Genomic DNA, 12,916 nt, shown 5'->3' with positions numbered 1-12,916 from the left:
AGCCCTTCTTCCCAAGGGCCCTACAGCCTGCAGTGCCGCCCAGGTGAATGCTGCGCTTGCCTTACACTTTGCTGCTATTTCTCCACACAAAATAAACAGGCCCAAAAGTAGCATAGAAGTTTCTAGAAACTCGGACCATTTGCAGTGAGGGTCTCTGACCGTTTAACACAGCACTGCAGGTGATGTCAGAGTCTCAGCTACTCACACTAGTAGTTATGAGCTCATGGAACCGCATGCTGTGTCTTCCTTCCGGAAACCAGGCTCTAAGAGCAAGGAATGACTATGTCTCGTAACTACCGCATGCCCAAAGTTAACATGAATCCCAGCACCAGCCTGGGCTATGAGACCCTGCCTTAAAATAAAAAAGAAAGGGGCTGGAGAAAAGGCTCAGCAGTTAAGAGCATCGACTGCTCTTCCAGAGGTCCTGAGTTCAATTCCCAGCAACCACATGATGGCTCACAATCGTCTGTAATGGGATCTGATGCCTTATTCTGATGTGTCTGAAGACAGCCACTGTGTACTCATAAATTAAAATAAATAATTCTTTTAAATAAATAAATAAATAAAAATTTAAAAAGGAGGTGGAGGCAGCGAGAAGCCTGAGCAGGTCAGGTGCTGGTTACCAAGTCTAATGGCCTCAGCTCAATCCCGCTGGTGGAGGGAGAAAAGTGTCTCCTACCAGCTGTCCTCTGACTCTCTCTCTCTCTCTCTCTCTCTCAATCTCTCTCTCTCTCTCTCTCTCTCTCTCTCTCTCTCTCTCTCTCACACACACACACACACACACACACACACACACACACACACACTTAAAAATAAATTTTAAAAAAGCAAGCAAGCTGTCCCAGTCCTGTCACAGAAGCTAAGGGCTGGCAATCTGCCCTCCCCATGATGAGGCCTCTGAGGCAGAACAGCAGCAGAAACAGGCCCCAAACCCCTAATCCAGACAACTGCAGCCATGCCTCCTAGAGCAGGGGGAAGCCCACAATGACAGTGCCCACCATGCCCCTCCCAGCCACTTGCCATGATGCCATTGTGGATGAAGCCGCGTCGGTAACGGGCAGGCTTCAGATGCGGATACTCCTCTGTGCTGGTCACACGGATGTTCCACACTTGCTTCCAGGCCTCATACAGCTGCACATGCACAGGGTACACCCCGGAGTGGTGGGGCGCCACCGCATACCCCATGTCTGTGGGGATGCCGTGCTCCTGCAGAGAGGATGACCCGGGCAGGATGAGAACGGGAGGCTTCCCTTTGCACCTTGTTTCTCTTTTTTAGAACACAAGAAAAAAACCAAAGGCTAGGAGGACAGGGCATGTGGTCTAAGCCCGTAGGTGCAGATGGGGAAACTGAGGCCTGACATGGGAGGAGTGGCTGGCAGATATAAGCCCAGACCTCAGGTCTCCTGACTCCCACTCAGTACATATGCCTGGAACCTAGCTCAGGGGACTCATGCTCCTGCCAGCTCCTGCCTCAGCTCGGCTAGTGTGGTCCAAGCTTGGCTTCTGACTCTCTCTCTTCCTAAGTACCTCTGCCAGCTCCCCACAGGTTCTACTGGGCCTGAAGGTGAGAGTTTGGGCTCAGGAAATGAACGGGCCTTAGCATGAGTCCTGAGGTGACCTCCTGAACCTCAGTTTCTTTTATTTGGGTTTTTGGATTTTGTTGTTTTGAGACAGGGTCAGATGTAGACCAGGCTGGCCATAGCTGATCCTCCTGCCTCTGCCTCCCAAATGCTGGGATTCTAGGTATGTACCGCCAGGCCCTATAAACTTTAGTTTCCTGTTTATAAAGTGGGATTACCCTCTTGCGTTGTCTAGGAGACAGTGACTATGAAAGCAGTTCACCCCAGGCCCTGGCACAGAAACACATCTATCAAACTGTACTGCAACAGCACTGAAAGGCCACCAAACCCCAGCCCAGTCCCTGCTCCCCTCCAGGTCTGTCCCATAGGGAATCTTACTCACGACAGCGAACTTCTTGTTCAGGGCCATCTGCTCAGCCAGCACAGACTGGTTGTGGAAGAGGTGGGGTTGCATGTGGCTCCACATGTGGGGGAACCACCAGAACTCTTTCACATAGGACAGCAGCAGATCATCCCCAGCGTCCTCAGCGTCGGTACCTGTGGCAGTGGCACAGAGTATTCAGCAGGCTGGCTGGCCACACGGCCTCCTCCCTGGCCCCTGGCTGCAGATGGACTAGTCAGCCATGGACCACCTAGGAGTCGCCTAAGCGACATAGCACGGGGGAAACACAAGCTCAGTCTAGCTTGCTCGTCTCTCAGTGAGTGGCTTGGCTGCATTATCCCCTCTGTGGGCTCTTGGTGTTTGAAGTCAACAGTGCTAAGCATTTCTTCTGCCTCTCACATGCCTTCTCTCATCCTATTCCAAGGGTCCAAACTGGGCCACATGCCTTCTTACCACTAACCCAGACAAGCTCTGAGTGGACACAGGATGCTTAAACCTCTGCTCAGAGGCGCAACAACGACCACCTCTGATCTGCTCGGGGCCAAGGGCACAAAAGTGCAGACGCCACCAGCAGCACTCTAGCTAACATTGGGCCTTTGTGCACAGTTTCAGCCTCTACCTAGTGCTGACCGTGGTGGCCCTGTCAGGTGACTCCTCAGAGTCCCTCAGAGAGGCTAACCTCACTGAGAACTGTGGACCATCAGTTCAGGGCTGGTTCCGTTTCATTTGTCCAACATATAAGGAACTTGGAAGAACCCTCAACCTCAGACCTGCTACTGCAAACAAAACGCAGGATAAGGTTAGCCATGCTGGGGGTGGGGACAGCCATTTCCGCTTTCAGTGTCTATGCTATATATAACCTGTATAACATTCTTAAAACTCAGCCCATTTCTGGCCACTGAAAAAGTTCAGCGGTGCCACTTCAGTAATGAAATGGCCAAGCCTGAAGACCTGAGTTCAGTCCCCAGCACCCATACAGTGGAAGAAGAAAACTAACCCCCAAGTTGTCCTCTGACCTCCACACATGTTGTAACACATGAACACAAACATATGTATAGACACAGTAAATAAAAATGTAATAAAAGCATTTTAATTCAACTATTATCTTTTATAAGTGGAAATCACTTTGAAAGGTAAGGGTGAGGAGAAGGAAAAAAAGAAACGTCACCTAGGACTACACAGGCTGCTCGGCCACAGGCAAACCTTATTGCTGTTATTGTCCCCAATCCCCTCTGCTTGGCTCTCCCTTGTGGGGAGTTCTGGAGTCACCCATCCCCCTACCCGTGTGTATCTGGTGCTCCTGCAACAACAATCTGAGGGGGCAGTTTGGGAGACGCCCAAAAGGTGTAAGTCCGCCACGTACCTGTATGGAAGAATTTCCCTGAGTAGCCCAGGTTGAAGGTGAAGTGTGGGATGTGTGTGCGAAGTTCATTCTGTGTATCGAACAGGGCCTAGGACAGACAGAGGATGGGCAGCAGTAAGGGGCGGCAGTGAGTCAGGAGGCCACATGCCACAGGCAGCAATAACTTCCCAGGAAGGATTTCTCCTCCTCTGGGAATGCAAGACTAAAGCAAAGGATCCTGGCCCGTCCAAGGACACACTCTGCGCTCTGGGTGCCGATGTTCCCGCGTGAGTGCCTCTAGCACCTGGGCTAGGACTGTATTGTCACAAGGCTTCACCTGCAAGAGCCTGCTTTCAGGCAGCACTGTTCCCTTGGGCATCTGACCAAGGTCAATCACGGCCTGACAGACACATGGTCCAGCCATGTGGCCTTGAGCAGGCCTCTCCATCTCTCTGAGCCACAGTGGCCTCCTCGTAAGATGGCACTCATACCTCTGCTGCCTCTGCTGGGAGGATCCACTGAGGTGATGCACGCAGACAGCTGAGCACAGAGCTTAGCGTTCAACAAACCCTAGCTACACAAGTTCTGTTGGGACTCCAGAACGGGTACTGCGCCGCCAGAACTACACTGCCAACTGCTGGTTGGTAAGGGCACCGCATGGCAGTGTTGGCAGGAAGGCTCAACTGGAGTGAACTTAAAAGTCTCAACAGGAGAGCACCAGAGAAATATCTGGAGTGGTGTTAGCCATAAAAGCAGACCAGCACTGCCCAAGCCTGCTGTGGGAGTAGGGGAGGGAGGAGCCATGTGGACACGCCCCTCCCCAGCTATGGCAGGAAACAGCCTGAGCCCCTCCTTAGCATGCCCCCTTACTTTAAGGTTCAATGGCAGGATGGGACTTCTTCAACTCTTTCAGTCAGAGTCACACTGGGACTTGACTCAAATTTGGTCTTCATTCCCTGAGTCTATCCACCATGCCCCTCTTTGTAGAATTCACCTGAGCAGGACAGGGCCACAACCCCAGTGGACCTTCCTTCCAGACCTTGGGCCAGCCCTGCCGGAGGTTTCAAGTTCAGAAGGCCAACACCAAAGGATCTGCACTGCTCAGGGAAAGTGCCTGCACACTGTCTAAAGCCTCTTGTAGCATCAAAGAGGTCTGTGTCTGGTGCTGATCCATCTCTAGCCCTGATAATCTCCTGAGAGAGGACACCCAGTCAGCAGGCAGCAGCTCTGGGGACTTAATCCCCTGTTTTGTCTCCATCTGCTTTATTGTTCTGTTTGCCCTCTGTGGTGGCAACTACACTGGTGCCCTTACACCAGCATGCTGTCTCCTCTGCAGAGTCTCCAGTAACACAGAGGACTGGAGACAAGTACATCTTAGACTGTCCTCTAGCAGGCTTCTTTCTTGGTGATAGCGCACCTGTGTGTGCAATCCTGTGTTTGCAAAGAGCCTACGCAAACAATTTGGTAAATTGTTTTGGAATTTAACACAAGCATCCCACTATCAGTATGCAGCTGTTAAAACACACTGTGCATGTGACTTGGGATCATCTTCTGAAGAATTGTGTGGGGGCTCTGACAATAACAAACATTTTTCAAGAGTTAAAAATCTCATCTGGGTTAAAAGGCAGATTACAACCCTTGCCAGATTCATTTTTGTTTCTGCCTGGGTCTCTTCCTCCTGAACCCCAGAACACACATGCAAAATCCCTCCATATTTAACACTTCAACAGAATGTTAGATGCCTCTTGTACATAGTAAGACAGTGATTGGCTGAAGTGGGGATCAATGGGTCTTTGAGGACCAGCGCGGGAGGTGCAGACGGGGTGCAGCCCCTGGATGACTTCAAGTGTTCCTTACCTTCACATCCTCCACCTTCATGCGTGTGCCCTCCTTGCCCACAAAAATGTCATCAATATCCACCAGGATGTATCGGTCCAAAGGCAGCGAGAGGCGCTTCCCTGTGAGGAAGGCCACAGCATCCACGAAGACAAGCTTATGCAGCCAGAAGTTAAGGTTGTTGCCAAACAGCACACGCTGGATGCCGTCGTGGAGGCCCAGGTCCTGCACCACAGTAGCATGCAGTGCTGCATGCAGGCCAGCGTCTGCACCCAGGTGTGGGATGGACTCGGAGGAGCGTGTCTTGGCCAGCAGCACCGGCTCATAGGTAGAGTGGTTGGACTGGAACACAGTCCAGTCCTCTCCGGGCAGCACGCCTTTCTCTACCTCACTGGGCCGTGTCACGTAGAGCAGTGGGGACTTGGGGTTGATGCTGCAGTCCTTCAAGCCCAGGTTTGAATGCAGGAAGAGAGGGAAGCCTTTGAGTTGTGCGCTCAGCAGACTGTTCTCATTGGCCTACAGCGTGTGGGGTAGAACAGCTGTCAGGCACACAACATCAACAATGTTTACAACTTCACAAGAGCTACCAAATCCCTGAATACATATGCACAGAGTCATACAGACACACATATATACACACAACACACACATGCACACAGATCCACATACAGACATACAGATATACACAGGCACATACAGACAGACACATGTGCATGCATGCACACACAGAGACACACACACACACATATACCTGACAAAAAGGCCACCCTCCCACAGGGAAAGGCAGCTCTCCTGCCCTCTAGTCACCACAGAGAGCAATATAATCTTCACCACCTCCCTTTTCCTCCTGGGATTTGCTGCTACTCCTACCCCCACCTCACACCCACCCCCACTCCCCGTGCAGCATCTCCTCTTCCTGGTCCCACCGCTCTGTCATGCTCTCCCTCACCTTCCAAACATCTGCCTCTGAACGTGTGCCACTGTTCGTATCCTGGCTCAATTGCCTCCCCTGGGACCAGTATACTCCTATTTATCCTTCAAAAGCCAACACATATACCTGCTTCCTTCAATGGCCTCCCTAAGGTCATGGCGAAGCCTCAGTTGTTGCACTGGGATCAGAGCCTCCATCCTTCCAGCCTAAGTTGCTTGAGAACAAAGCTGTATTTCTTACTTCGCCTCTCTGACACCCAACGGGGACCCACAATCACTTGATAACCAACTATTTTTAACAATGCAAGAGGAACAGACAACTGCCAATACCTAACACCTGATTGCTGTGGGTTCCAGAGCTAATTTCTCAGTCCGCAGCTGCGTACTGTACCAGACATTAAGTATTTAATGAGCAATAGTGAGAAAAAAGACAGACAAGAAACAGAGTGTAAACTGAGAAAAGCAGATGTGGCCCTCCCCTTAGAGTCAAGCAGGAAGGAGAGACAACCATCAAAACCACAAAATAAGAATAAAACACGGTGTACATACATGGAAAGGTCAGAGCTGCAGACCAGCATGTGCTGGGCAGACAGCTGGCTCAGGGGGCTCCTGGAGAAAGGGCCTCGGGAGCACTCTACAGGAGGACTGAGCAACTGGAGGAGGCAGACAGAGGTCGGGAGCACGTTACAGGAGGACTGAGCAACTGGAGGAGGCAGACAGAGGTCAGGAGCACACTACAGGAGGACTGATCGACTGGAGGAGGCAGACAGAAGTCGGGAGCACGCTACAGGAGGACTGATCGACTGGAGGAGGCAGACAGAGGTCGGGAGCACGCTACAGGAGGACTGATCGACTGGAGGAGGCAGACAGAGGTCGGGAGCACGCTACAGGAGGACTGAGCGACTGGAGGAGGCAGACAGAGGTCGGGAGCACGCTACAGGAGGACTGAGCAACTGGAGGAGGCAGACAGAGGTCGGGAGCACGCTACAGGAGGACTGAGCGACTGGAGGAGGCAGACAGAGGTCAGGAGCACTCTACAGGAGGACTGAGCGACTGGAGGGAGACAGAGGTCAAGGTCTAAGAATAGCCAGTGAAAAGGCCCTGAGGCAGGAGAGAGCACAGCAGGATCAAGAAACAGCAAGGAGCCATGGAGAGATCAAAAGAGGAGGTAGGAAGGCCACAGGCAGACCCAGGTCCCTGGAGCTGTCAAGGATTATGAATGAGGTCACGGGTTCACAGCATCTGGAGAAGGAAGAAAGGCTACCCACAGGACACCCGTGGGGCTGTCCTGGTGAACACCATGGCTGGGTACATCCTAAACAAAGAAGATGGTAGGTTTCAGTCTGATCTTGTGCCTGGTGCAGAGAAAGCTGGTTACTAATCTTAACAGTCAGGCTTTTTTTCTAGCCGCATAAAGCCTCTGCAGGGGCCTGGTTTTGTAAACTGTGATAAGGAACCACACTGGATCTCCAGATGCACAGAACGCCTGCCAAGTTCCCATCTGAGGCAGCTTCAGTACTGAGGTGCAAGAGACTGAGACCCATCCACAGAGACAACCTCCCCACCCTAAGTCAGCACTGGCCCAGAGTGTAACCTATGTGGGGGCCTGGGACACATCAGGCCCTGTCTACCGCTGCTCAGGCCTGGGTAGCCACTGAGACACTGCTGCTCACGGATCCCATTTCAAAGTCCTGGCCCTGCGCTTGCTGGGAGATGCTGATAGTTTGTCTAGATACAAAGCCACTGTGGAAGAAGCCAGGCTGCAACAGCTATCACAGGCAGCCAGGAAAAGATGCAGCCAGGGAAGAGAACAGAAGGGCTAGGCACTGGAGATGCTGGCTCTATCACAGGGTCCATCTAGATGAGACCTTCTTCCTACTCCTCAACACCAAGCAGACAGCCACTCTCCCAAAGGGGTTTCCCTGACGTAAGGAAGAACTAGAGCGAGGAGTGGGACAGACAGCACAGGCTAAGAAGCAGGTCATCTGCTGTGAGGAAGTCTACCTCCCTCCTCTGAGTCTCTCGTCAGCCAGATCCTATGTAGCCTCTGAGGTCATCCAGTTAGAAGCAATAAGCTGGGCTGTCAAATCTTGGCTGGATGGCAGACTAACTATGTCACTCTGGTAAAGCCACTTAATTTTTTGTCACGTTATCTGAAAACAAAGTGCCTACTCTATGTGACAGAACAGGCAAAGCAACGTGCTGGACACTGAAAGGTCACATGACCTCCACCAACTCTGGTGCATTCAGACGCCGGTTGTCCATCTACTCTGTGAGGCTGGCACACAACAGTGCTAGGAAAGGGCACAGATGACAACCCAACCCCTACCTCAAGGACTTCTCGGCGGCACAGGCCAAGGGCAACGCTGTGTTTACTACACAGGGAGTGGACACACCACCCCAGCTGCCACTGACAGAGCTGCTCCAGGTGCTGGGCCTCACCCTCGCCTCCCTCCAGTCTTTCTGCTAGCATGGTCTAGAAGCTGGAACTGTAACTCCTGCCATTAGCTGAACATCCTGACCAAGGTCACACTGCTTCTAAGTTTCAGAAAGACTTGGCCCAGAGTCTGGACTTTTAAGCTTGTGATCTCACCCTGCCTTGAGAATCTGGAACTTGAGCCCTGGCATAGGCACTTGAGTCTGACAGGTCCAAGAACAGCACCAAAACCAGACTCTGCAGAAAGAGCAGTGATGCGCCTCAGCCACCAGGTGGCGCACTTCCTAACAGAACAGTCACAAGCCTCAGCTCAAAATCCTGGAGTCTTGACTTAAGGCAACAGAATAGGGAGAGCTGCTTTTGCCACTGACCCCAGTGAGACCGAGGATGTCCCTGCTTTTCAATGGGCCTCACTCACGGTCACCTTCAGCCAGGAGTTGGGATTATATAGGGTCCGAGCTCTGCTGTTTTAAGCATGCTCAATGTCCACGCCCAAGGCCTGGCTGGAGTCTAGAACACGGTCCAGAGCTTCTGGCAGAGTTCCCCGAGTAAACCAAATTCAGCTCCTGGACTGAAACCTCAGAAAGACCAGGCCTATATGCCTTGGGGCTTTTAGGACTTGAATCCTGGATAATACTTGGTAGGGGTGTGTGCTTGTGGGCTTGGATACATTTCTTAACCTGTCTCTGCCTCAGTTTACCCCTCACTTAAATCAGCACACCTTCTGCTTGCCTTGGAGAACGGCTTATTAGTGTGAAGTAAGTTAATTTGTGTGAGGCAGGCGGGCCGCACATGGCACGGAATGAGCTCTCAATAACTGTCTGCCATTCTGATGGTTCTCAGGCCCGGGGCTCTGAGTCAACCTTAATGAAGTTCATGGCAGGGAAGGGTATAGAGTGCAGGAGAAAAGAAAAAAGCACAGAGACAATGGAGCCAGGCCGACTTTCTGCTTCTGTGAAGCCCGGAAACCGGGCCAGTGCTCCCCAGAGGGTGCTCTGTGAAAGGGACCAAGCTGGCGGAGAAACAATTCACACTGGGCCGCCCCGGGCGCTGCAGGATTTCTAAGGGCCTTTGGTTTTTTGACTCACTCTCCCTTTTCAGTGGCAGAGCCTCCTGCTGTATTAGTGCATGAAAGAGCAGGCTGTGGGAAGCCTGGGCTAAAGCGGCCTCTCCCGGCACTGAACAAAGACACAATGTACAGGGAGGCTTGGGACACGGGCACCTTCCGCCTGGCTCTGGACTCACACCTCGCAATAGCTGCCCTTAGCCTTGTGCCCTTCCCAGCCCCTTCAGGCTGCTTCATGGCGGACAACTTTCCCAGCTGCCCACAGAATCCAGCATTGTCCCCCTACACCCAGTTTTGCATAGCCTCCTCTGTGCCCCTCCATAAGAGACTGATCTCACCTCCATAGCCTCTGTGCAGCCGGACACCACTCCCTCCCTACTATGTTAAAACCTCAGCTGTGATTTCTGTTTCCAGTCACTACTCCATGCAAGGTACCTAGCACAGGGCCCAAGACACTGGAAACACCCAGTAAACAAACGTCCCCCAAAGGCCCCAAGTCACGCCTCTAGCTGGTCCTGCATTCATCTTGCATCACCACAGATCACCATTCCCGCCCCCTCCTCAAGGGCAGAGCCTCCAGGCGAGCTTTCGCTATGACCCCAAGCCCTGGGCGGTCCAGGAGACTCCACCAGCTCTGAACAGTTCCTCGCCTGCACAGTGCATTTCCTTTCTCCTTTCTCTTTGTGCAAAGTGGCTCTGGTTTAGGGGCACATTCTGCACAGACTCCACTCTCCACTGTCTCCAGGAGGAAGAACACGGGTAGAAAACCAAACTGCCTCAGAGGAGAACTTAACCCTCTTGTCCTTCACATGGCCATCCTCTGAGATGAGCACCTAACAGAGTGTGCCTGTCCTACCTTGCACCCAGACCCAAGTCTCCTTCAGGCAAGTACCTACTGTGCTCTGAGCCCCACAGTAGTGGCAGGGCCTCCAAAGACTTTGTGAGCATTCAGCAGCAGGAGGCAGGCAGCCATTTACCCTTTGTGACAGGGAGCTAAGTGCTCCCACCGCCCTCAGTTTACACTGAACTGATACGTGCTTGGCTAGCCAAGTGTAGACAGAGGCAGTGCTGGGAACTGCTCAGGAGCCTGGTCTCTGAATACCTTGAAGAAGCCGATGATGCCCACGCCATAGGCCACACAGTACTTGTCCAGCAGCTCCCGGTTCCAGGCATCCAGGTTGACATACTTGAGGATGTTCTCATAGATGATGAGGGCGAAGCGGCCACGGCCCTTGTCAGTGAGTGTGGGCATGTCCCCCTTCCCCGGTGCAATCTCTGTTCGGTACTTGAAGCGACTGGATTCCAGGATTGCCACCACCTCCTGGCCCAGCTGTGAATAAAGGCTCTCCACAAATACCAGCACCAGTGGGTCTGTTCGGGAAGGGGTGACCGCCTGCACAGGCTTGATTGGCAGGAGACGGCTAGGGGCGACAGGTGGTGGGTCCCCACAGTCGGACTCGGAAGCATCTGCCGAGGGCTCGAGGCCCCGGTTCCAACCATATAGGTAGTAGGCAGAGACAAAGACGCTGAAGAGACAGAAGACAAACAGCAGGAACAGGACAGCCTGTGGGGACAGGTGCCGACACAGCCTCCGGAGGCACGCCAGGGCAGGCATTCTGGCCCCCAAGATCTCAACCAGCAGAGGCCCAGCCTGGCCTGGTCCCCCGAAGTCCTCACACAGGAGTCCCAAAGTTGTCCGCTGACTAAAAAATGCAGAGACTTAGGAAGTGAGCCGTCCAAGGGCAGTGGAGAGAAGGCTCGGGCCCCTGGCCCTTTGGCCCAGCCAGGGGCGCAGTCTACAGGCTGGTCTTGCTCCTTCCTTCCTCTGCACCCTTTATGTCACCATGGCAAACCCCAACGTGGTCCTGTGCCAAGCAAAAGTGCCCCAGGGCGTCAGGGCCTCCTGGGAGCAGTCAACAGCAGGTCAAAAGACTCCGGGCCAGCCAGGGGGCGCCGCATGCCGCTCACTCGCTCGCTCGCTTGCCCACCCACCCGCTCTTCACGCCGGGCCCACAGGGTGAAGGCTGGGAGGCTGTGGAGAAAAGCAGAGAGTTACGAGTATGCTTTCAGAGTCAGCTGACCACAGATACACAGGTCTTGACAAGGTGGCCTCACACTCAAGAACTGCTACCCCACCTGGTCCTCCTTTATCTCTCTGAGCCTCAGTGTCCCCATGTGTGGGATGGGGCAAGCAACGAAAGCAGCCATAGCAGAGGGAGTTGGAAAACAAAGACCAGCGATGCATAGGAAGCACGAAGATCGTCCTTAATGTAGCACCATCAGGGAGCTGTTAGCTGTCCATTATTAGTAGGCCAAGACTAGGCCAAGAAAAATGCAGGGCTAGAGAGATGCCTTGCAGGTTAAGAGCATTGGCTATTCTTGCAGAGGACCCGGATACAGTTCCCACCACGCATACGGAGGCACGCCACTAACTAAAACTCCAGTTCTGAGGACTTCCGTGACCTTGTCTGACTCCCATAGGCACAAGGCATGCACATGGCACAACTGCACACATGCAGGCTAATTTACAAACAATAAAAACAAATGCAGTATCTTTTTTAAAAAAAAAATCCAGAAGCAAAATATCACACTGAACAAGTCCAAGACCCAGGAGGAAGAGGTAGAATTCCGTATCAGGGCCAAGCTGCACATCCTCCCGCCCCGCCCACCACCCTTCCTACCCTCTGTTCCTTCTCCTTCTTTCGCCAGCCCTTCCTCTAAACGGTCCCAGCAACCCCCTTCAATAAGAGAAGCAGCCAGAGCAGGATCCAACCCAGAGCTGTGTGTACAAGCCTGCAGGAAATCACTACCTCTGAGGCATCAGTAAACTCTCCCTGGGAAGGTCCTTCCATGCTGGGGTGCGGCTGAGGGTTGATTGAGCAGATGTGTAAGGGCCTCATACAAGGGCACGGATGCAGCCATGAAATCTCTCTTCCTCACATACATGCTCAGCAACCTTGGTCAGCGTGTGACCACTGATGCTGCCTGAGGACTGACTGATGGGACAGGCAGGGCCTCCTCCGCACCGCGCCTTCCCTCATACAGCCAGTACTCTAGGTTCTAGCTCTTCCCCCAGCCTGAGCCCCACCAGGGTGTCCACGCCAGAACACCCATCTCTCTCTGGAAAGAATGGACAGAGACCACACACACACTGTACAAAGGCTCCAATTCCCATGTTCCCACAGCAGCCCTGGACGCTGCCACCCCCCTGCCCACCCACCCTCCCCCGCCCCGTTGTGTGTGTGTAAACCACAGTGACTTCACATGCGGCACCCCTGCAGAGCTAGCCAGAAGCTCCCCATGCCAGAAATCATAGAAGTGAGACAGACTAGGCCGAGGCACC

General features: G+C 53.1%; 1 protein-coding gene across 5 annotated transcripts in view; it reads right to left on the bottom strand.

Annotated features, from left to right (window-relative positions):
- Ndst1 (N-deacetylase and N-sulfotransferase 1) overlaps positions 1-12,916 on the bottom strand; it is a 60,781-nt gene that overhangs the window by 15,782 nt on the left and 32,083 nt on the right. For 4 of the 5 annotated variants that reach the window (XM_052155932.1, XM_052155931.1, XM_052155930.1 and 1 more), the window contains exons 2-6: positions 10,676-11,605; positions 5,162-5,656; positions 3,326-3,413; positions 1,963-2,117; positions 1,021-1,206 (exon numbers count right to left, since the gene is read on the bottom strand). In XM_052155932.1, the coding sequence (XP_052011892.1) occupies positions 1,021-1,206; positions 1,963-2,117; positions 3,326-3,413; positions 5,162-5,656; positions 10,676-11,188 (1,437 nt within the window). In that variant the 5' untranslated portion in view covers positions 11,189-11,605. Of the gene's footprint in view, positions 1-1,020; positions 1,207-1,958; positions 2,118-3,325; positions 3,414-5,161; positions 5,657-10,675; positions 11,606-12,916 lie in introns of those variants that run through there. The other variant, XM_052155934.1, reaches the window with a different exon arrangement.

Source organism: Apodemus sylvaticus, chromosome 13, assembly GCF_947179515.1.
Source record: "Apodemus sylvaticus chromosome 13, mApoSyl1.1, whole genome shotgun sequence".
In the NCBI taxonomy this organism is placed as follows: domain Eukaryota; kingdom Metazoa; phylum Chordata; class Mammalia; order Rodentia; family Muridae; genus Apodemus; species Apodemus sylvaticus.
This window is presented reverse-complemented; position numbering and strand designations above follow the sequence as displayed.